Genomic DNA, 25,693 nt, shown 5'->3' with positions numbered 1-25,693 from the left:
TTACTGGCAAATACTATCTTGACTTCTTTAACACCTTTTAGCACCAATTTGTCACTTGATTTATAAGAAGAGCCTTGTGTGTTAATTGACTTTAAGTGAATGTCTTACCAATAAAATAGAAGCACAAATGTAACACTTATCGAATTTTCCAGTGACTTATTGCCACTACTTTGACAATTTTCTATTGAGATGTGCAATGGAGATTGGCAGATTGTATTTAGAAAAGTAAATTTGCTTTTTTTTAACTTTCAGGAACTGGTGTCCATTAATCCTCCAAAAGCAGCTGAATTGTTAGCTGTACATTTCTCTACAGAGCTACGATCAATTGTGGACCAACTAGAGGTAAGATTATTTTAGAAAGCTACTTGTTTCTTTTTCTGTAACTTAGAGTCTTAGTTTTAAAAAAAAAGTTCTTGCATTACACATGCAGTTTTTAAATTTTGGATACTTATGTTCTGTGCCTCACCTACCAAAGCACTGCATATAGCTGCTTCCTTTTTCTCTTGGCTTTGCAAACTGGGTCTCCTGACCCATGTTCCATGCAAGCCTTCCTTTTGTTTCTCTGTCATGTATTCTATTAAAGAGTTATCAGTTTGAGGCAATTTCGAAACACATTTTGGGGAACATGCTTCCTGCTGTGACATGAATATTCAGCTGCAGAGATAAAACTTTTGAACAACTATCAGAGCTTGCCTCACAAGGCAGGAATATTATCATATTTGTTGTAGAGTAATTGTTTCCATTTGAAAAGCAGGGGTCTGAGAAAGAATTATGAAATCTTTTAAAATCCTGAAATGGATAATGTGGTTGCAGCCTGGTTTCTCAGCTAGTACTGAGTGAAGCTGTCAGATGCAAGCATAATATTAATGAACTTGTTTGAAAAGGTTTATTTTTCTTCATAGAATTTCTGTGTGGAATAAATTTGCAGCTTTTTTTTCTGAAATAACCCTAATATAAGTCAAAGTCGAGTTTATTTTCATATGCACAGGTGCAATGAAAAACTTACTAGCAGCAGCATTGCAGGCACATAGCATCATATAAGCTGTATTCACAAGAAAAACATGAATTAAATATAAATTATACACAACTTTTACAAGTAAACACAATTAGAACAAAAAAAAATCTATTTTAGTGCGAAGTGTTCATAGTCTTGCTAAACTGTACTGATTGGTGTTTTGCCAGTTGGGTCAAGAACCGAATGGTTGAAGGGAAGTCACTGGTGGTGTGGGATTTCAGGCTTCTGTACCTCCTGCCCGATGGTAGCTATGAAAAGGTGGCATGGCCTAGATGGTGGGCATCTTTGACGATAGATGCTGCCTTCTTGAGGCAGCATCTCCTGTAACTGCTACCAATAGTGGGGAGGGATGTGCCTGTGATATATTGGGCAGAATCCTCTGCTCTCTGCAGCTTCTTGTGTTCCTGTGGATTCAAATTGCTGTACCAGACCATGATGCAACCAGTCAGGATACCTTCAACAGTACATCTGTAGAAGTTTATTAGAGTGTTTGGTGACAAGCTGAACCTTCTTAACCTCCTAAGAAAGTAAAGACGCTGGCACACTTTCCTTATGATTGCATCTATGTGCTGGGCCCAGGACAGGTCATCCAATATGTTAACATGCAGGATTCTCTCCACAGCCGATCCCCAAATGTAGACTGACACATGTTCGCCCTCCTTCTCCTTCCTGAAGTCAACAATCAGCTCTTTAGTTTTGCTGATGTTGAGCGAGAGGTTGTTGTTGCGGCACCACTCAAGCAGGTGTCCTATCTTGCTCCAGTAAGCTGACTCATCGCCACCTGTGATTCATCCAACAACAGTAGTGTCATCAGCAAATTTGAAGGTGGTATTGTAGCTGTGCTTAGCCACACAGTCATGTCTGTATTGACAGTAGAGCAGGGGGCTAAGCATGTAGCCTTGAGGTGTACCTGTGTTGATGATCAGTGAGGAAAAGATTTTGTTACCAATCCTCACTGATTGAGGTCTGCCAATGAGGAAGTCAAGTATCCAGTTGCAGAGGGAGGTACAGAGGCCCAGGTCTTGAAGCTTGATGATGTTTGGATGGGACGATTGTGTTGAATGCTGAGCTGTAGTAGATGAACAGCAGTCTGCTGTATGAGTTCCTGTTGTCCAGAGCAGAGTGAAGAGCCAGAGAAATCGCATCTGCTGTTGGCCTGTTGTGGCAGTGGGCAAATTGAAGAGGATCTAGGTCATGTCTGAGGCAGGAGTTGATTCATGCCATAACCAACCTCTCGAAGCACTTCATTACGGTTGATGCAAGTGCCACCGGTCAGTAGTTATTGAGGCAAGTCATTATGCTCTTCTTGGGCACCTATACAATAGATGCTTTTTTAAAGCAGGTGAGAACCTCAGACCACAGAAACGAGAGGTTGAATGTGTCCGTAAATACTCCAGCCAGTTTGTCCGCACAGATCTTTGGTACTTAGCCAGGTGCGCCGTCTGGACTACATGCCATTTATGGATTCACCCTCTTGAAGAATGCCTGGGCATCGGCCTCAGAGACTGAAATTATAAAGTCATCTGGAGATGTGGGGGCTCGTGTGGATGTGTCATAGTTCTCCCTATCAAAGCGTGCATAAACGGCATTGAGCTCATCTGGGAGTGATGGGTCATTGCCACTTATGCTACCCGACCTTGGCTTGGAGGAAGTTATATTGTGCAAGCCCTGCCACAGCTGTCGAGTGTCCACCTGTGATTCCAATTTAGTCCAAAATTGCCCCTTTGTGCTCGCAGTGGCCTTCCGGAGGTCGTACTTGTATGTTTCTGGGTTGCCAACCCTAAATGCCACAGATCTAGCCCTCAGCAGATTACAAATCTCCTGGATCATCCAGGGCTTCTGCTTGGGGAAGAGTTGGAATGCTTTTATGGGTACACGTTCATCCACACATGTCGTTTTGAAGTCAGTGATTACTCTGCCATATTCATTTAGGTCCACTGATGAATCCTTGAACATAGTCCAGTCCACCGACTCAAAGCAATCCTGAATTCACTCCTCCGCCTCCTGCCGTCCAGCTCTTTGTAGTCCCCTTCACTGGCACTCTGCTCTTCAGTCTCTGTCTGTATGCAGGCAGAAGCAGCACAGCTAGGTGGTCGGATTTACCAAAGTACGGGTGAAGGATGGAGCAGTAGGCATTCTTGGTGGTGTAATGATGGTCAAGTGTGTTGAGTTCTCTAGTATTGCAGGTGATGTGTTGATAATGGATATGCAGAGACTTCTTCAAGCTAGCCTGATTAAAGTCTCCCGGCACGATGTGACAGGGGTACACTGCTTCGTTCTTGTTGATTTATAACACTTAGTTCCTCAAGTGCTAGCTTTATATCTTCCCGAGGTGAGATGTAGACTGCAGTCAGGATGATGGCGGAGAACTCCTGCAGAAGTTAGATTGTTCTGTGCTTCACTGCCAGGTGTTCCAGGTTGGAGGAGCAAGAATGGGACAAGACTGCCACATTCGTGCACCACGACGAGTTTATCATAAAGCTGACACTGCCACCTTTTCCCTTACCTGATGCTGCTGTCCGGTCCACGAGGTGAATCGAAAAACCCTTGGGCTGGAGTGCTATGTCAGGAGAGTTGGGAGTGAGCCATGTCTCTGTGAAATGGAGTACATAGCAGTCCCTCATGTCCCTCTGGTAAAGCAACCTTGCTCTGAGGTCTTCAATCTTGTTTTCTAATGACTGCACATTAGCCAGGAGGACTCTAGGACCTTGCACTTCAGTCTGACCTGAAGCCCTGCCCTGCAGCCACGTTTTCTGAGATAATGGAGGCCTCCCCAGTGTTTCCAGCAGTTGTGTTTACCGTCTAGGTGGTCTGTTTCGAGTAGTTGGATGAATAATTATTTAGCAATACTCTGAAGATTATAAAAATAATCTGTCATCCAATCCTTTGTTGCCTCTAGATTTGATTATTCTAGTACACTTTAGCTTTCCTCCCTCTACAATTGTAAACAACTTTATCTAAAACTCTGCTGTCTATGTCCTAATTCAGGCTTTACAATTTACAGTTTACCTTGGCATGCTGGCCTGTGGTATCGGGTCAAACAGTACCTCAGTGATAACATTTTCACCTTGTTTTCAAATCTCTCTGTGGTGTTACACTTCCTAGTCTTTGCACATTCCTCCTGTCCAGATACCTGCACTCCTCCAATTCTGGCCTCTTGACCAAACTTGATCTCTCCACTGATGGTTTTTGGTTGTTCACCGCCGGAATCCCCATCTCAAACCTCTCTATCTCCTTTTGTACCTCTTGGACCATGCATCTGCCCCAGTATCTCTTCGGGTCTTGGCATCTAATTTCATTTGATAATGTCGCTGTGAAGCAACTTTGGGCATCTTACTGTATTTAATGGTGCAATATAAGTATGAGTTGTTAGATTTTAAGAATTTATGTCATAGGAAGAAATTGGAATTAGGGGCTGCAAATGTTTCAGAATCTCCTGGAACTTAAAGTGGCATGGCGAAAAAAGATTAAATTGTTTTTCCTCCTCCGCTTCATATATGGACTAACAGGAGAAAAGAGTATTTCTGACAATGTGTTTGTGTGTCTAGCTTTTAATCTCACAGCAACTGCAGCTTTGTGTAAGCACTGTTGTTTCTAATTGATATCTATTGATAGTTCTGCTGTTTTGAGTTAATAACATAGAATGTTGGAAAGACCCTGCAAGTTAGGCAGCATCTGTGAAAAGAGAAGCAATTAACATTTCCGGCCTGGAACTCTTCATCGGAACTGGGAAAGAGGGAAAACAATTTGGCTTTCAGCAGCAATCCTAATATGAAATTGAATTATTTCAATTTAGTGGGGAAACTAAGGAAAAGGTATCTCTTTGAAATGTAATTTAGTATGTTCAGGTGCCAAAAAGAATGAGCTTGGAATTGTATAAAAGTGTCCACATAAGTTATAATACATCCCTGCTTTCTTACAAAAGAAGGAATTATGAACTTTTGTTTCTTGAAGTAAATGAAGTTCAACAACAATTATTTTTAATATTTATATAGTTAATTTACACAAGTTAATTCATTGAAATAAAATTATAATCTAGTCATAAATAATAATTCTGGAACTGGTAACATCTTATATTTTTCACAATATTGTTGGAAACTACTTTGTCCTGGTATCTGTCCAAATTACCAATTTTAACCAAGAACCTCATTGTACTGCAAAATTGCAATTTGCATTTCTAAATTTCATTGTCAGAAGTTACCGTTTTTCTGTTAGCCCAAATGTGGAGAAACAAAAATCAATTTTAATACTTCTTTTGAAGGAGAAAAGCTTAACCATACTGGAGATGCTAGTTTAGAAAGATCAAGCTGTTTTACATTCGCTATGGCTACCATATTCTTTTGTAATACATCACTTTGAACTTTTGGATTTAATTGTGCAGAATAGTGGGAAACAAAACTTAAAATGCATTTTCTCATCTGTGTCATGCCAAGGTAACTGTGTAGAATAATGAAACAGGGAATGGTTGTATACATTGTTAATCACAATTTTACCAAATTGGTCACTATTTCAAGAACTGAATGTTAGTGACAGACGATTTGCTATTCATTACCACGGACTCTGGCTTCAGTAGAAATTGGTCAATTTGTGAAGCACTTGTCCCTGGTCAGACCATGAGCATAAGTCTTCAAGTTAAATAGTGGTGTTTCATGATTCTGGAGCTAGAGGTATGCAGAGATATTTAAATTTGACGGCCTTTGGAGGGGTACATTAACATAGATGTACATTAAACACATACTCATATGCACATGTTTAATGTGCATCTCCTGCTGACCTGACGCACCTTGCAGATATCCTGATACGGAGCTTTGCCTCAGTAGTGCATCCTGGTTTCAGAGGTTTTTTCAATAAATTCTTGTATCATGTTTTCAACATATATTTGTACATTAATACATCAAAAACCACTCCTCACTTTGGGGGATTAGGACCATGTGGATTTCTTCACTCTTTTATATTCGCTCTTTTTGTGAATAATAACAAAAGATGCCATCACAAATGGCAATGCTTTTTTCTCATGGTTGAGCCATTGCATACTGTTCAACTACCTGAATGACTGCAGTCCACCTGGAATTAGACAACCGGCAGGCAAGTCTCTGCAGTACTGTGAAGAACTGGCCAAGAAATGTTGAGCTCAGTGACCCTTGAATATTTCTACTTTGTAGTTGTGCAAGTCTGTAACTTTGTCAGAGTAAATGTGATGGAAAGACTAGCTGAAGACAGAGTAATCAAGAGAGATTGACATCCTGACAGAACACTTATTTCCGTGCTAGGAATGTTCATGAAAGGCTTGATTGCCTGTACACTAAGCCGATTCCAGTGTTCCCAAATCTTGGTTCCTGCTTAATCTCCATGTTTGTAGTTTTTCAGATGCATCAGTAGGAATTAATATCTTTATTTTATAACACTCCACATACACCAATCACCAATGCCATCTATTTGTACTACTGCAACATTGTAGTTGGAGTGTAGTACCTCAACTTCACTATGGAATGCCACTATCAGATGTGAGATTAGAAGAACTTTTTTTTTCCTTGCCAATCTGTCAATATAAGAAAGAAACATTCACAACATTGGACTACACTTTGACTTCATAGTTCCACCCAAGCAAGTTCCAGGTTCAATATCGGGAAGCAGTTCCGTACTCTGATCATCCCTATATTTGCCATCTGCGGTTCCCTCTGCTACCTCACCTCGTGGTGCCCTTCCTTAAAGGGGAGACAAAAGTATAGTGGCTGGTTGAAGAGTTAGATTGTATTGAATTCTCATGCTTGCAATCTTGAACACTGAGACCTACAGCACTTTTAATGCTGTATATCCCAGCATTATATGGGGAAAGGAGTGGCAAGCCTCCACTGACTGCAGCACCAATAATTTGCTGAGCTTTAGGAATGATTCATCCAGAGAATCATTATCACCACCAATCTCAAGCTTTGGCATACTGTGTCTGATTCAACGTCCGATAAGAGCTGATGTTAGTAGCAGCATGCCATTTGCTTTATTGCCTTCACTCTTTGAATTATTCTTCCATTTTGGAGACAAATAGTACTCGATCATGGAGAGTCTTGATTTGCTTTTATTTAAATCGGAGTGATCCTGTAATGTTGGCAAAATGAGTACTGAGGCATTGACTTCAGACTGAGCTTTTAACTTGTATTCCATTCCAAGAATTCTGTGTGCAATGCTTCCTCTTGCCAAGAGAGTGCTTTGCTAGGACAGGGACCTAAACATATGAGAGTGAAAATAAATATTGTCAAAGAACTTAAGTATTTTTTTAGCTCACAATTAAATACTTTGTATCTTGTTTCAGTCATAAAAACAAAGATAATGATATATATATATATATATATATATATATATATATACGGTAGACATTTCACACTGCCTCTGGGTCCTACTGCTCCTTTGCTTCCACCACTACTCCCAACCACCCCTGGTTTCTCAAGTCTCCCCCTGCCCGTCATCCCCTCTTCACTCTTCCGAGCCCCCATCTTCCTCCCACCCCACTTTCCCTGATCCCGCTAACTCTCCTCTCTCCTCTGACCCCAGCTCCAACCCTTGCTGTGTCTTCACTATCCTCTCCAACCTTCCCCTCTGAGGCTGAACGTTCTCTCCTTTGCAGGGGCCTTACCTTTGTCCCCCTGTGCCCGCACCTCAACGAGTTCCATGCTCGCCATGACGCGGAGCTCTTCTTCCATTGCCTCTGTCTCTGGGCCTATGTCTTTAGCAAGGATTCCCCACCCCCCACTGATGACCCCTTCTCTCGCCTTAAGCCCTCGTCCTCCTCTTGGACACCTTGTCCTGGCCCTCTGTCCGTTCTGGATCTCTTCATCTCTAACTGCCAACGGGATATTAACCATCTCAGCTTCACCATTCCCGTTACCTATTCCAACCTCTGAATGCACTGTCCTCCACTCTCTCTGTACTAATCCTAATCTTGCCATCAAACCCACAGACAAGGGTGGCGCTGTTGTAGACTGGCGGACTGATCTTTACTTTGCCGAGGCCAGGCGTCAACTCTCGAACACCTCCCCTTACTTAACCCTCAACCAGGACTCCACCAAGGAGCATCAGACCATTGTCTCCTGCACCATCATGACCTCATCATCTCTGGAGATGTCCCCTCTACAGCCTCCTACCTCATAGTTTCCTTACCCTGCACTGCCAGTTTCTACCTCCTACCCAAGATCTACAAACCTAACTGCCTCAGTAGCCCATTGTTTCTGCCTGCTCCTGCCCCACTGAACTGGTGTCCTCGTATCTTGACTCCATTTTGTCCCCCCTTAGTCCAGTCCCTTCCTACCTAAGTCTGTGACACTTAGCATGCTCTCCATCACTTCAACAACTTTCAGTTCCCCGCCCCTGACCACCTCATTTTCACTATGGGCGCCGCGTCCCTGTACACTTCCATCCCCCATCAGGAAGGCCTGAAGGCTCTCCACTTCTTTCTCGACGATGGACCCAACCAGTTCCCCTCCACCACCATACTCCTCTGTCTGGCAGAACTGGTACTCACCCGCAACAACTTCTCTTTCGGCTCCTTCCACTTTCTCCAAACCAAAGGTGTAGCCATGGGCACTCGCATGGGCCCCAGCTATGCCTGCCTTTTCGTCGGCTACGCGGAACAGTCCATGTTCCAAGCCTACACTGGTAATGCCCCCCAACTCTTCCTCCGCTACATTGACAGCTGCATTGGTGCTGCTTCCTGCACCTGTGCTGAGCTCGTCATTTTCATCAACTTTGCCTCCAACTTCCACCCTGCCCTCAGATTTACTTGGTCCACTATCTAAAACTGCAGACAGCCTGAAAAATGAGACACCATGCTTATTTGTTTTTTGGGAAAATGGAGTTGATTGGCAATCAATAAAAATCATGTTGCTAAAAGAGTGGTCACGTGGTTAATTATGAACAGATAATGACTTATAAGTGGAGCAATTCATGAAAGTGACAAAAGTTAATCACCAATTACTATTTTTGTGAAGCGAATGATGGAGTGGCACAAACCAACCAGAAACTTGGTGTGATTCATCATTCATGGGTATTTCATCCTAACTACCTTTGCTGGCCAGTTTGTACATTAATGAAGTTGCGCATCAGACACTTATTCTTTTTAGTTAAAATCTAGCACATTTCTTTAGAGTGCTTTATGCTTGTTTATGATTTCAGCTTGCTTACGTCGATGGCGTAAATTTCAGTTGGAAAATGTAATTAATTATTGTATTATAGAATATTCTTGAATAGAGATGAAACATGTATTATTTGTTTGAGTTATTTGATGATTTTGAATGCCATGCCAATTTTAATGTTTCATGGTTTTATTTTCGTTAAACTTTGTATCCTCTTCCAGTTTATTCAGATTTAATCTGCCACATCATTTGAGCCTCATGGTTTGAAAGCTTTCACTTTTTTAAAATGCTCTTTCCCCAAAGTCATCTTTTAAAGTGAGCTGACATGCTGTACTGAATTTCACTATAAATCAGTGTTACATTCTATATTGGCTTATTGCTTACGTATTGCATGTCAACAGTGTCTGCTGCTATTTATAAACTTGCCTGTAATTCATTGCTAATTTCATTGTTATAATCCCTTGTTATTGTCACAGATTTAGTCTTGTACGAAATAGTGTGTTCTGGCTGTTAAATATTGCTACTGTGCTTTTTTTTTAAAAGTCCAACAGCAGATTAAAATTTTAAAAATAACATAGTGAAATAAAAGCAGGTGTAGGCCATGTTGCCCTTTGTGCTTGCTGTTGCCTTCAATACAGTCATAGCTGAACCAGTGCATTGTCCACCTTCGAACTTGATCACCCATGTCCAGTCCAGAAATCTTCTATTTCAGCCTTGAATGTACTCAATAACTTGACACCCACAGTACTCTAAGAACTTTTATAAATTCACAACCTTGGTCCTGATTAACCAATCCTTCATCTTGAGACTGGGCTGTCCAAGGAGAAAAGGCCTCTTGTTCTCTACTCTGTCAATCCCTCTCAGAGCATTAACACTCAATGAGGTCACATCATTCTCCTAAACCTAAATGAGTATAGGCCTAGCTCAGGATAATTCCTTCATCTACACTGTATTGACTCCAAGGAATGTATATATCCTTTCTTTGGGATGGAGATTAAGACTGCTCACAGTACTGCATTGTGGTCTCAGTAATGACCTATACAGTTTCAGCAAGATATAAACTTGTTGAAGTTAAAATTCAGTGGTGTAATCAGTGATACAATCATTATAAGCAAGCAATGATACTGCTTGTAGTATTTTCTCTCTGTTGCTTAAGTTTCGGAGCATTCAAAATGTTGTGCACAGGAGTGAATAATATAGTGTTGTATCTTGGGGAATTGCCTCATTTATATTCAGGGAGAAATTTATAGAATTTTGTTTTGGAAGTTCCATCAATGGTTATTCAATTTCTCTCAGGATAAATCGTTTGAATATCCTGGAACTATTCCCAGTCTGTATTTTGAAAGTTGTTGATAAATCCATTCATTTCCTCAGTTATTAAAGACCCAAAATTAAACATTTTTTTATTCACAAGGGTAGTGATAGATACATTGTGCAAACTTGTAAGGGTACATGTTTAAGAATCAGAATCAGATGAGTAATTGTTTCTGTAAAGTTTTTAATGTGATTCTGATTTAATATTGGGTTACATGTGTGTGGTTATTTAAGGAAAAACTTGAACCTTTCACAACTTTAGGGTATCACAAAACACTTTGCAGCCAATTTAAGTGCTTGACTGGAGCTGAGGAAACTTTTATAAAGTGGGCGCAGCAGCCCATTCACACAAGAAAAGGCCCCACAACAGAAAAGCTATAATATTCAGATATTATGTTCCTCAAAATATTGTTTGAGTGATGGCTTCCCTGGTTTTCTTTGAAATGTTGCACGGGATCTTTTCTGTCCACCTGATGGAGCACGTGGGGAATTGATTTAATTGCTCACCTGAAAGAGAGCATTTCTAACATTGCTGCACTCTGTCAGTCCTACAGTGGAACATCAGCCTGGATTATTGTGCTCTAACATTTAGAGTGAGATTTCAACACCACCTTGTTTCCACATAAGTGACATGATAAACATTTGAATTTAAAATTCTTAATTTATTTATGATAAACCCAATTTCAGTTGTATTATTATTAAAGTTTACCAAGCTACCATTCTTAAATTTTGCATTTTTAGTGCAAAAATTTAAAGAACAACTATTTCCTAAAATGTCCAGTTGTGCCAGTCAAGGTAAATTTTGCATTTAGCAAAATGTGCAAATGAGTTTTAATGCGAATTTGAGTAAAAAGGCTCCCTTGTTCTTCTTTGTCCTTTTTAAGGCATGTGAAACATATAATTACAGGAAATGGAACATGTTAGATGCTGAATGCCTTGGTTGTTTTATAGAGCTATATTTCAGTGTTTTAATTTGATGATCTTTTCTCACCATATGATGATTATGATTGATATCTGAACTTCTATTTTGAAGTCAGATTTCCTTTTCAAGACTTTGAGTTCAATCCTTTAATTGACTCCCTAGATGTAACTCACTGCTCTGAAGTTAAGTGGCTTAGCAATGTGTTCATCTCATTCTACCAATGGTTGCTTTTAACCAAAGTTGGTTCCATCCAATTATTTATCCTACCTACCACTGCATAGTAGGTGCTCTGGAAAATTGGATGCTTTTAAAATGGAGGCAGTATCATATACCATTTCTGTTTGACAAAATAGGTTAATGCCCTATTACAATGAGCCTGGCAGTGAATTTAAAAAAGTGAACACAGAATTGCAAAGTTTAACTAATTATAAATTGGGTAATTTAAATGCCAGAAACACCCCATTAATTGCAGGATTCTTGCCAGTTATTTATGTTTGTGTACTTGTTGGGTTGCTCTGACTTCCTGCAGCTAAAAACTATAATTCGATGCCATTAACAATGTCACAATTTGGAATTATCTTCAGTTCTCAGCTGCAGTATATTTATGGTCATTGTTAGCAGTTTGATTGCTGTGGGTGATTTGTATTTTTTTAAGCGCTTGTAGGTGGCATTGAAAGAGAAGAGTGCCTGAATATAATGAAAATTGGCACATAATGTCAGCACTGACAGATGGTGCGGAATTTTGCACAATTATTTTTAAAGTGTGTGCTGGGACTTTCATAATAGTATTTATGATACCACAGGGATCACTATTATCAGATAGTGTTCGGTGCTATAAACTTTTATTTCTGGTATATTTGGTGTGGGAAGATGATGGAATCTTGCCAGATGAATGGAATTCCGTGTTATCTTGAAACATGAGTAAGCAGTAGGGATGATGTTTCTGTCCTTGGGAATTCACAATTTGAGACCAGGGTGTGTGGATAGAGGAGAATTACAATAATATATATAATATTTCCATGTTTCTAATGTGTTACCCTGTTGCCAAATGTCACTCGAGCTCTGGTGAATTACATTTGAAATGTATTAATTGTTACGCAGGCAAATGCTCTCTCCTTGCTGCACCCAGCATCATTTGCAATAAATATCAAATGGATCATTGTGTATAATGTCAAAAAGAGACTGGGCTGGATCAGCTGTCTTCCAAAGAGAGGGCTGCTTCTGAGGATTCTTTCATAGTTCTTCATTTTGCTTGTTTTATTTTTTGACAAGAGTAATTTGCATTTCAGCTGTGCAGTTAGTGTAGTAAAACTTTCTTAGGAGCTTTGTAGAGGTATATTCAAATTAGAAAAAAAGAAACAAAGGAACTGATGTTATGAAAGTGACAAAAAGCTGTGAGTGGGTTGAGTTGATTCAACCGTTGAGTTGAATCGGTAATGGTTTCTGAGTTGAATGCCATTACTGCTACATTCCATATTTGTCAAAGTAGCTTGCTAAACATTGGAAGACTTTTATGTACTTGGAAATGTTGCTTGTGTGTGACTTCATGTCTTAACATTCACCTAGCTTCCTTGAGCTTTATATGAATTGCACAGCTTTTATTTTTAACACACCTTTTTGGATTTCAAATATTTCAATTACTGATGTGATCTTAGTTAAGGAGACTCAAAGGAAGAGAGTGATGGAGAGGAATTGAGGAGAAATTCACCTTGAGTGTCCATTAATGTGGAGGTAGAAGGATAGGAGTGGTTGATTAGGGTGGTGGGGGTTCAACATTTGAGAACCGGGGTGCTCCAGGAGAAGATTTTAAGATTGCAAGAGGTTACAGAGGTGGGGATTGATTGTGGATGAGGTCAAGGTGTTTATAGACATAGAATGGTTAGATGTGTGGAAACATTGAAAGAGCAGGGCTAATGAAATTCAGCAAGGATGAGGTTGATGGTGATCAGACTTTGTTCATGATACAGAGATGGTAGAATTTGGATGAACTGAAATTTATGGAGGATGGAAATGGAAAGCTGGCCCGGAATACAGCATATTCAAGACCAGGGATACAGGATATTCAAGACTGGAGATGATGAAGGCTGATTTGAAGATGTAGGGGTCAAGCTAGGACTGGAAACAGTGGTATACAGCTATGGTGATGGGGAATTAGGAGGTTTTGAAGCATATTTCAGGGGTAAGGTTTCAAGGAGCCTCAGCCTCAGCATCCACTTTTTGCTCTTGAACCCTAGGAGGAAAATAATTTTTGGCTCAAAGCATTGTTATCTGATATAACATGATGGGAAAAGGAAGTATTCCTGTATATTTAAATGTGCTGATACGAGATTAGTGGTGAGGGCAAGGAAAGAAAATATTTTCCATTAAACATCTAAATGATCATAAAACATCATCGATGAAATTGGGCCAAAAGTGACAGAATTCAAAGCTACTGTGTACTGAGGTACAGTGAAAAAACTTTGTTTTGCATGCCATTTATACAGATCATTTCATTACAACATTGTATTGAGGTAGTACAAGGGAAAACAATAACAGAATGCAAAATAAAATGTTACAGTTACAGAGAAAGTGTAGTGCAGGTAGACAATAAGGTGCAAGGCCATAGCGAGGTAGACTATGAGGTTGTCCATCTTATCGTACTAGGGGACTGTTCAATAGTCTTATAACAGTGGGATAGTAGTTGTCCTTGTGCCAGGTGGTAAGTGCTTTCAGGCTTTTGTATTTCCTGCCCAATGGGAGAAGAATGTCCGTGGGTGGGGTCTTTGATTATGTTGGCTGCTATACAGAGGCGGTGAGAAGTGTAGACAGTCCATGGAGGAGAGGCTGGTTTCTGTGATGTGCTGAGTTATGTCCACAACTCTGCAGTTTCTTGCGGTCACAGGCAGAGCAGTTGTCGTACCAAGCCACGATGCATCCAGATAGGATGCTTTCTATGGTGCATCACTAAAAATCGGCGAGGGTCAAAGGGGACATGCCAAATTTCTTGAGCCTCTTGAGGAAGTAGAGGCACTGATGAGCTTTCTTGGCCATAGCATCTGTGTGGACCAGGACAGGCTAAATATTTTCCAGTACTTTGTGGTTAAAAATCCAATGCTAATGTGGGGCAGGTCATGTCTTACAAACTCAATTTAGTTTTTTGAAGAGATGAAGATGATTGATGAGGGTAGGGCAGTGGATGTTGTCAACATGGACTTCAGTAAAGCATTTGACAAGGTCCCTCATTGTCGGCTGATCCAGAAGATTATGACCCATTCTACCAGGGATCCAGGTGACCTAGTCAAATAGATTCAAAATTGGCTTGGTGATAGAAGACAGAGTGGTGGTGCAGGGGTGTTTCTCTGACTGGAGTTAAAGCAGAATGGATATTAGAAGCAATAATGAGGTTAGCTACATTGAAGACTTGTAGACAAATGATGTTGGTGGTCAATGGATGTACTTACACTGCAGTTGGTCTCCCTGAATCCAGAAGCAGGCTGACTCTTGAACAAAGCAGAATATGTCTCTTTGCTTAACCATGCTGTGGTGTAAGATCTGCCATCAATGCTGTGTTTCCAATACTTAATTTGCATCAATTCCAATATAAGTATAACTTGGGATGAATAGAAGAATATCAGATGCATCAAGGAATCGGTAAACAAAAGCATTAAAGGCACTTATTTTCTGTATTAATCACTTGAATAATTGGGTGAAAGCATTACCTTTGTTGTGGTTACACTGCCAGTGTGGTTTAAATACACATCAGGTTGGTATTGTTACATTTGAAATGTGTAATCCATGTACTCAGGAAGAATTAAAATAGAATCATGTTTTCATATCTGTTTCGATCCTCAAAAACTAAAAATTAAGTACTTACCCTGTTTTCAATTTGTCCAAAATGTACATTTTTAATAAAACATTGGGGTTGAGTTTGAAATTGCTATTTTCAGTCCTTTATATTTTTTTTCAGGATGAACACCTGCTATTTCAGTTATTACAAAGTCTGTTGGATTCTTCGTGAGTATACTTTTCCTTATCTGCAAAATGTAGTTGAATACATTCATGCATCAGGTTAATGTCTTCCGGTTTCTTGTTTGGGTTGATGGTTCTCATACCCTTTGTAAATGTCTTGCTATAAAATATGCTGTTACTATCACATTCCGTGGTCAGGTTATAAGTGTAAGATGTTTTGAAAGCATTTTCAAGGGAAAAGATGAAATAAATGAATGGGTGACAAAATGTATAGATTTTCAAGTTAATGCGTGCAAGAATAGGCAAAGGTAAATAAAGAAAAGGTTTTGGATATTATCATTTTCATTCACCATTTTAAAATAAGCAACTAGCAGAGCCAGACTTAACTTCATTGTGAACTAATATTTAACTTTATGCATTAATTTCCCAAAATGGTGTTGATAAAGATTAGTATTGCACTATTCACAGCAGAAAGACACCTCTTCAAAAATGTTGGAATTTCAATTTTATCCCCAATGATTTGCATATTTTGAGCAATGTCAGCTCATTTACAATCTGTGTTATTGATATGTGTGTGGGGATTAGACTGTATTGTGCTCGGAGGCTCACTGTTCACACTTGGTACTTGTGGTATTCTGTGACAACTAAGCCTCGGGCAGCTGATCCTGAAGGCCAATCCCTCCCTAAAACCCTGATGATTAGAAACATTTATAGGCTCTTTGAAGGAATTTCAATAATTAAAAAAAAATCTAAACTTACTAAAAAACTACCTTTTAGGTTCATCAAAAACATTACACTCAACTAAAATAGCCAAACTTGCCTTTTCGATCAAAGTTAGCGAATGCACCCAGTTGAATGGGGTCATGTTGAATCTAGCAGCAGAGCAGGAAATCTAAGCTGGAGCTCTTTCCTGACTTCTGCATTGTAACATACAGGTGCAGAAGTCAGGAATGAGCTGATCAACACACTGCAACTAGCTGGCAATTATGGAACTCTCAGTGAGTGAGCAACATAGTGGTGTGTTACTGTGTGTTTGCTCATTAATATTTTAAGTTGATAAAGCCATTTATTGCTCTTTCTTCCTATTGAGTTTTTAATATTCTAGTAATGGAAATATTTTCTGTTTTCTTTAGCTTCTGTATACATTTCTAGTATGTTTTCAGTTTTTTATATTGAAATCATCAAGCAATCTCAAAGATGAATGCAATGAGCTGCTTCATTTATATTCTTTCCAGTTAATTGGTCCTCAAATATATCACAGTTTAGGTCAATAATCTGCATATGTTCCTTCATCTTAAATACTTCAAAGTCATAAAATAGACATGTTATAATTCCAAACAAAAACGTTGTTAAGTGGTCAACGGGTAAGGCAGTATTGTGAGGAGACAATGCTTTGGTCCATTAGTCTTTCAGCAAAACTGGAAAAAAATATCAGAGATGCAGCAGCCTTGAAATGTGATTACATAGCACGATTAATATCAGTGGCACAAACTGGAAAATAGATTCTTCCTGTAAAGACCTATGCAATAACCATTTCTGGATTCTTTCATGTCACTCCAGAAGTTCGACTGGGCACATCCTGGCTTGAGCTGGAACCAAGTCCCCACTAAGTTTGATTCTATTATTTCATGTCTATCCTACCATAGACTTGATTCCAGGCAACATTCCGGCTGGAGTCCTAAAAATGGGTAACATGCCATGGTTACCCATTTTTCTGAATCCAGTAGTAGACTTCTTGGAAGTTGTAAATGATATATTATGAACAGATCCAAATTTTAGAATCTCATTTGTTAAATTGGCTCCTAATTTGACTTAGGGTATGACCAACAAACTGGTACATGCCCAAATCAAACAGTTTATAGTAGTGGTTATAAATTTCATTTTTTTTTTAATTCAGTCTGGAGATTTAGGTATTGTTGGCCATTCCTAATTACCCTTGTGAAGATAATGTTGAGCTGCTGTCTTGAACTGCTATAGTTCTTGGTTGAAAGTACTCTCAACAGTGCTATTAGGTCATGAGTTCTCAAGATTTTGACCAGAGACAAAGAAAGAATTGTGACATATTTCCTAGTCAGGTCTGTGTGCGACTTGAAGGGGAGCATGGAGGTGGTGATGTTCACATGCATCTGCAGCCCTTGCCTGTTGAGGTCTTCTTTGATTCCATTGAAGAAGCATTGTCAAGTTGCTGCAGTGCATTTTGTGGACAGTACATGCTGCAAACATGGAATGCTGTGACAGATGGAGTGAACCTTCAGGATGGGTGTTAGGTGTTAATCAAGTGAGCTACTTTGACCTGGATGATGTCAAGCTTGTTAAGTCTTTAGTTGATGCCTCACGTATCTAGACTAGTGGGGAGTATTGCATTCTGTCACATTCTTGTCGTCTTCAAGGTGGAGTTTTGTTAATGACAGAAATAGATAACAATGAATTTAAAGAGGCTTACTGGACACACTATTTGGTAAAATTTTCATTGATGAAATAGCAGTATTCAAGTTAAAGTATTGCCTGATTGGTAAATCCTGGATGCACAAGAGAAATTATGGAAAAATATTAATACTGAAAGTAAGGAAGATTTATTGTGATAGTTTAAAGTTCTATCAAACATATTACTCAAGTTTGAAATGCACCAGATTTACTGCAATTAAATTGCATCTTTGTTCCCTTGCATTATCTTGCTCTGCTGCTTTCACTAGTCTACAGGTTAGAACATATTGGAAATTATGAAATTATCTAAATATATTGAAATCTAAACTATTTAGAACTTGTATGACATTTTTGGTTCATGGTTATTTTTTATTCCTTAGAATTGGGTTATGGGAATAACATTTCTGCAAAAGCTTTAAACTGGCCTAAAGGGAAGAAACTGTATAATGAAAATTGAGGTCTCCGTGGTTGAGTAAAGTTGGACATAATTATTTCCTTTGAAAGGAGTTGTTTCTAATAATGTGGATGAACAGGATGACATGAACAATATTTAAGATTTATGTGGTGAAGGTATTTTCTTCAATTATAAATGAAAAGTCTGAATTGTTCCCAAATAACTTAATGTTTCATTTCCAGGAGATATATGCAGCAGAGATTTTAATTTGTCTGGGATTTATATCGACTTTGGCATTTGCCGGGAGGGCATCAGAAAAATCTCGACTCTTTCACTGTGCTGATAGTTTATAATTTATGATTTAAAGCTGAAATTTCAGTACTGTTTCATTGCTTACCACGGAGCTCATTTAAACTATTTTTACATTTCGGTAATGTCTCCCAGTGAATGATAATCGTTGATTTATGCTGTTTCAGTAGGAATGCCTATCAAAATAATTAAAATAGACACAATTTTGCTCAACTGTGGAGTCATCAGTTTTGAGCAATGCAATTCAATTAATCCACTATCCTGTTCCTTCCCCATAACTCAGCAAATTTCTCCTTCAAATGTTTTCCAATTCCTTTTTGAAAATTAGTGTTAATAGTGCTTCTGCCAGTCTTTTGCATTCTCCACAACTTGCTGCATAAATTTGTTTCCTAATGTTCCCTATAATTTTTTAATGTCTTAAACCTGTTTTCTCTAGTTGTTTCTTAATTACTTTATTAAAGACCACAACGTTGTACTCTTAAGGCACCAAAGGTATGGCTGTTAAATTTGGTGATGGCATGAAGGTGGGTAGGAAAGTAGGTTGTGAAGTGGACATAGGGAAGTTTTAGAAAAAATAGGTTGCAAGTCATGAAAGATCTGAAAAATGAGGTCAATGTCAGAAAATATGAAAATGCCCATTTTAGCAGGAAACATAAAAACATAACATCTCAATGGCAATAGAAAGCAGATCTCCAAGTGTGTGAGTCACTAATGGCTGGTGTGCAGATTCACCTTGTAATTCTTAAAGCATAAAGAATGTCTTTGCTTTTTGCTATGGGAATTGAATAGAAAAATAAGGAGGTTATGCTTCAGTTATATAGATCACTGGTGGGACTACATCTGGAGTTTTGCGTACAGTATTGATCTTATTAAAGGAAATATGTTAATGTGTTGGAAGCAGATCAGAAAAAAATACTATACCAATACCTACAGTGGGAAGGTTGGACTGGTTAGGGTTATGTCTGCTGGAGTTTAAAAGAATGAGAAGAGACTTAGTTGATACATATAAAACCTGAGGGGCCTCATATAAACTCTGAGGGGCCTTGACAGGTTTGATGTGGAGAAGATTTTCCCATAAAAGGAAATGTCTAGAACTCGAGTTCACTATCCCAGAGAAAGCTGGGGTGATGTTTTTTCCTGAGTATTGAGTCTTTGGAACTCTCTTCCTCAAAGGGAGATGGATGTGGTCTTTGAATCTTTTTTTTAAAAACGAGGTAGATAAATCTTTAATAAGTCAGGAGTTGAAAGATGACTGTGGGTAGACTGGAATGAGGAGATGAGGTTACACTTGAGATCAGGCTTGAGGAGCTGAGCAGCCTGTTCCTGCTCCTAGTTTTTATGTTCATGATTTTTGTTTCCCTCTGTTAAATCTTCCCTTCTTCATTTTTATTCATAGTTTATCTAGCCTCTGGAGATAGCCAAGATTTTTATCCTAAGTACGATTCCAATTAATTATCTCTACATCTTCTCTAAGGCCTTAACATCCAACCAAAATTGGCCACATAACTGCAGCTGTACTCTACCCAGTGTTTTCTATGGATTAAAATACAAAAACAAGGAAGTTAGGCTATTTCATTTATAAAGCCTTCTTAAATTGTCCAACCATCTTCAAAGATCTGTATTTGAACACACAGGTTCTTTTCTGCATCCCTTCTAAACTGACTATTTAATTAATATTGGTTCTCATTCTTTCTGTCAAAATTAATTACTTGATACATCTCTGCTTAAACAATACCTGACAAATTTCTGACCATTTCACCAGTTTGTGTTGTCAGTATCCTCCTCAGTGTTTATGTTCAGGAACTTTTTGTCACCTGCAGATTTGAAAAACTTTGAAATTGTTCACTACATACATGTCCAAGTCATTGATATATTAAAAAGAGCAGTGTTTCTTTCTGACCCTATGGATGCTATTGTCTGGTTTCCTCCAGTCTGAAAAACAAATGTTAACCATAACATTCTGCTTTCAGTGTCATAACCAAGTTTGTACCTTTAAACCCATGGAACTTCAGTTTTTTTCAATTATTTTGTTAATTATGAAATGACTACATGCAACATCAACCCCATTACTCTCACCACTCTTTGAAACTTCAGTAATTCTTGGCAATTGCAACCTGCTTTCATCTATTAACCCATAGTTTGCTAATTAATTACGTTCCTAGTTAATGTTTCTCAAAATTCCCAGATTAAGCTGACTGGCATAAAATTGTGAGGTTTTAGAATTCCCCTGATCAGAACTCTACCATTTGCACTCTTCCAGTCCTTTGGTCTCCATAAGAACGTACCCATCAGCTTGCAGTTTTCACCTTTAGTTTCTGAAAGAAAAGAAGTATTTCCCCTCTGGATACAGTGACTTTCAACATGAGCACCTCCAACCTTTACCTTGTCTATATCTATTTTATTTTCTTTTTGGTGATTTTGGCTGCATTTAGTGAAGACACATCCAGGATATTTTGTTCTTCATTCATGCTCTCTGCCTCCACAAACTGAGGTTTTTAATTTCCAGATACAACCTCCCCTCCCCCTCCATTTTCGGTACTTATGATTTGTATGTTTACAAAAAAACTTTTATGCCATCTGCAATTATTAAGTACTCGCTGTCTCTCTTTTTCAGTTCTCTGAACATTGTGTTCAGCATGGCTGTCTACTGAATTATGAATCTGACATGGATTCCAGAAATTCTTTCTCTGACATCTTTAGTTATTCCGTGTGATCTACTTTTGAATGCCCTTTCTTTGACAGTAACTCCTATTTTGCCTTCCATTCCTCATTTACTGTTGTACCTGCTTATTCCTGTCCACCTGGTCCAATTCCCTTCAAACTCGAGGAAATTACCCCTCCTCCAGTAATGACTTCAAATTGGATTTCTCCTGTCCCTTTCCCCAGCTGCTTGAAGCCTATCCTTCTTGTTATAACATTTCCAGTTATCTTTTATCGATCAGGTAGGGTGTGTCAGAGAATATCCAGCATTTGTAGACTTGTACATATGTTATGAATATGTAGACATTACATGAATGCATGTACATTGGTGGTTTGACTATGTCCTTGGCAACGTCCAACCCTGGCGGTACTTAAAGGTCAGCAACATTAAACCAGACAGCCTTTGTCCATGTTTCTTTCATTTGTCACCTTTCTCCTCTGAATCTCCAACATCTCAAGTTATATCTTTGTATTGTCCCTTTGAACAATGGAACTAACATTAAGTATTGGCTTCCTGGACATTCCCACAGGCACACATTGGGCACCAATTTCAGTAGGGAAATGGTAAGAAAGTGCATGTTTTAAAAGGTCACTGACTAATAGATTTCCATTTTTCCCACAAATTGTCTGAGCCTCCCGTCCTGTCAGATGAGATCAGAGTCAGTGTGCCTGCTGAGATATTTTCCTGAAACGTACAAAGAATGAATTGGCTAGTATCTCTTTGCCACAAAGTTTGGAATGTGGTTTGGATCTGGAGTATAACGCTTTTTACTAATCCGAAGGTGCAACCAAGACCATGAGGTTTGCTTTGAGGAATGTAGGTCCATTCAGAATGGGCGTTTTTGTCAATAGTGTAGACCACACCTCTTGAAATCATACGATTAGAATAAATATAAACAAGTGTCATGTATTCTTAGAGTCATCGAGTTGTACAGCATAGAAATGGGCCCATTAGCCCACCACGTCCATTCTGACCTCTTTGCCCATCCACACAGATCTCATTTGCCTACATTAAGACCATATTCTTCTATGCCTTGGCTATTTAAGTGTCTGACAAAATGCCTCTTAAATGTAATAATTGTATCTGATTCCATCACCACCTCTTGCAGTGCATGCCAGATATCAACAACACTTACCCCTACCATCCCCTTTAAATCTCTTACCTTGCCATCAGAAGATTACAGTTAATGATTTTAAAATTGATTGATTATTGTTTTAGGATTGAGGATGGAAGAGTGTTAGACTAACAGTTTTTATGACTCTGCCCCTATTGGAGACAAATTCCTGCTGCAGGGGGTGGCAGCAGTGTGTAGCTCTTCCTGTAAAAAGCTATGGATCTTGATTTGATTGAAATAAGGTCAGCAGATTTCAGATAATCAACGGTTTATGAGGGAAATTGACTAAATGGCACTTGGGTGCAGATCAGCTGTGATCTGATTGAATGTGGAACAGCTCAAAGGACTAAATAGATTACTCCTGTTTCTATGCATGCATCGGGAAGAAAATTGATTATCAGAGAATGTGAAACAGGAGGTGGCTAATCAACCCCTTAGACTTACTCTAACATTTCCAAATCAATTCCACTTTCCCATTCTAATACTATACCTCTATACAGTCTGAAAACCTATTGACTTAAAACAACCTATTTAATACATATTTTACTCAGTTTGTTGTAAATAGTATTTGATGTTCAGGGATTCCATTAACATTGCTTTTAATTCAACATTTTTGAAAAAAATTACAGAAGTGGAGTATTGCTTTCTACTGGGCACCTAAAGTTGAGCAAAATAATAATAACTGAGTTAACACAGATCTATAGAGGCCTGTAATTTCAAGCAACCAATTTGTTTTCATAATGCTGGTAAGTTATTATATTTAAAGGAAAGTCTATCCTGTTAAAAGTGAGAAATGCCGTCGGTGTTGTTAAATATGAATTTGGCTTTCGACGTTGCATCTGACAAAATAAGTAAAACTTGTGCATTTTTAGAAGTTAGATGAGATATTAATTTTTAGCTAAGTATGAAACAATGTTACCCCATTAATTCTCTAAACCGATCATTTTAAGGGTATCAATTGTTTGTTGCAGTTGTCAAAGTGATATTCTGATATTAAAAATATATTTCCTAGCTGAAACTGCAACAAAATTCTATTCTGTTGGTCCAAAACCTCATGCTGACAACAGATGCTGGCTAATAGAAGGGCTCCATCTGCTTCAACATGCTCTTTTTCTGGAGCTCTTGGGATACCCAACAAATCTGAATTATTACTGAACAGAAATAAGTAATTGCTTCTCTGGCATAAAAAAAGTTAAATAAACCACCTAGTGTTGGTGCTATCATTCTGGAGGTGTTATACCACCTTGATAGAGCTTTTAGCTTGCTGCACTATTTTGAAGTGAAAACAAAAAATGCCAGAAATATTCAACAGGTTTAGCAGCATATGTGAGGAGAGGAACAGAATAAATAGTTCAGGTCACTGACCATAACTGAGAGAAGTTAAACAAATGTTTTTTTCCTAATCATATGAAATTTAAGTTTCAGCCTGACCTGCTAAATATATGCAGCATTTTCTATTTCAAAATTTCAGGATCTGCATTTCTTATTTAACTATTTTGAAGTTCTTTTTGATGTCAAATAGTTAGCACTTCCAACAAGAGGGACTCTAATCATCTCCTACTGATGTTCAATGGCATAACCTTTATCAGTTCCACACTGTCAACAGCATGTGGACCACTTTTGACCAGAAGCTTAACCAGACCAACCGCATAAATACTGTGGCTACAAAAGCCGGTTAAAAGCAGCAAGTAACTTAACCCCTTAACCCTTGTACAAGATATGAGTGAGGAGTTTAATGGAATTTTCTCCTCTTGCCTGGATAAGTGAAGCTGCAACAGCAATCAAAAAGTGACGCCATTTAGAATAAAGCAGGCCACTTGACTATCATCCACAGGATACATTGCCTCAATTTTTTGCGATTGTATGCCTTTTCTTTCACTTTGACAGCTTTCTTAGTTACAGGTTGATCATTCATCTTGTAGTTTTTATTCCTCAATAGAATACATCTTCTATAAAGGGAACAAGTGTACTGGAAACAAATTCTCAGATGATACCAAGGTAGGAAAGCAAATTGTGAGGAGGGATGTAGATGTGTGGGTGGACAAAATTTTGCAGTTGGTGTGTAGTGTGGGGAAATGACAATTTCTACTTGGTAGGAAGAATAGAAAAGCGAAATATTTAAATACAGACCACAGAATGCTGCAGCGCAGAGGGATCTAGATATCCTTGCACATGAAACATAGAAAGTTAGAAAGTCTCCAACAGTTTGATTCACTTCGTGAAGGAATTTCCACATTGGCCTCATTAGCCTCCTCAGAATCTTCAAAACCAGACCGAAAGCAAGTTGCCTTCATTCCTGAGGAACTGCTTAAAAAGATGATAGGAGGTGATGCAATTCATGTAATATCAAGAAATACTAAGAGCACTGGATCTGGTCAAGGCTGTGGAACCAGACGGCATCTGGGGTAATACTCAAACTTATGCTCCAGGACAAGCTGTGCTTATAACTAAGTAGCTCTAATGGAATTACAACAACAAAATGGCCTCCTTTTTAAGCTGGAAGTTGTGAAGAGGATGCAAAGAAACTGCAAAGGGATGGAAATATGTGGGATTTCATGTTACATTTCCTTACAGCACAGAAGGAGGCCACTCAGCCCATTGCATCTATGCCAGCTGCAGAACAATTCCATCAAACACATTCCCCCACTTATTTCCCAGAAACTTAGTCTCTCTCACATGCATCTTCTGACAGTGTGGAAACTTGTCCCAGTATGTCCTGAACATAAAAAGGAGGGCAAATCCAATCAAATTACTGTCCAGTCAGACCATAATCACTAGCAAAGTGATGTAAGGCATTACCAACAGTGCATTCAGATGCGACTTACTCTCCAATAACATGTTTACCAATGCCTGATTTGGGTTTTATCAAGACCACTTGATTCCAGACATCATCACAACCCTGGTCCAAACAAACATGGACTGCATTGTTGAATTTGAGAGAAAAACATAAAACATACAACATTACAGCACAGGAACAGGCCTTTCGACCCATGATGTCTGTGCTGACCATGATGCCAATTTAAACTAATCCCATCTGGCTGCAAATGCTTCTTAAACGTTGCTGTCATATCTGCTACCACACTCAAACCCGGTAGCATATTCCAGGCACCCACCATTCTTTGTGTGTGTGTGTGTGTCCTTCTCTCTGTCCTCTCTCTCTGTCTCCTCCCTCTCTCTCTCTCTCTGTCTCTGTCTCCTCCCCTCTCTCTCTCTGTCTCTGTCTCCTCCCCCCCTCTCTCTCTCTCTCTCTGTCTCCTCCCCTCTCTTTTTCTCTCTGTCACTGTCTCCTCCCCCCTGTCTATCTCTCTCTGTCTGTCTCCTCCCCTCCCTCCCTCTCTCTCTGTGTCTCCTCCCCTCTCTCTCTCTCTCTCTGTGTCTCCTCCCCCCCCTCTGTCTGTCTCCTCCCCTCTCTCTCTCTGTCTCTGTCTC

The 25,693-nt window shown here is 39.1% G+C and overlaps 1 protein-coding gene across 3 annotated transcripts in view; it reads left to right on the top strand.

The window, feature by feature from the left end:
- vps8 (VPS8 subunit of CORVET complex) overlaps positions 1 to 25,693 on the top strand; it is a 458,303-nt gene that overhangs the window by 124,907 nt on the left and 307,703 nt on the right. For all 3 annotated transcript variants that reach the window (XM_052016763.1, XM_052016780.1, XM_052016773.1), the window contains 2 exons: positions 253 to 342; positions 15,321 to 15,367. In XM_052016763.1, the coding sequence (XP_051872723.1) occupies positions 253 to 342; positions 15,321 to 15,367 (137 nt within the window). The remainder of the gene's footprint in view (positions 1 to 252; positions 343 to 15,320; positions 15,368 to 25,693) is intronic.

Source organism: Pristis pectinata, chromosome 1, assembly GCF_009764475.1.
Source record: "Pristis pectinata isolate sPriPec2 chromosome 1, sPriPec2.1.pri, whole genome shotgun sequence".
Lineage (NCBI taxonomy): Eukaryota > Metazoa > Chordata > Chondrichthyes > Rhinopristiformes > Pristidae > Pristis > Pristis pectinata.
This window is presented reverse-complemented; position numbering and strand designations above follow the sequence as displayed.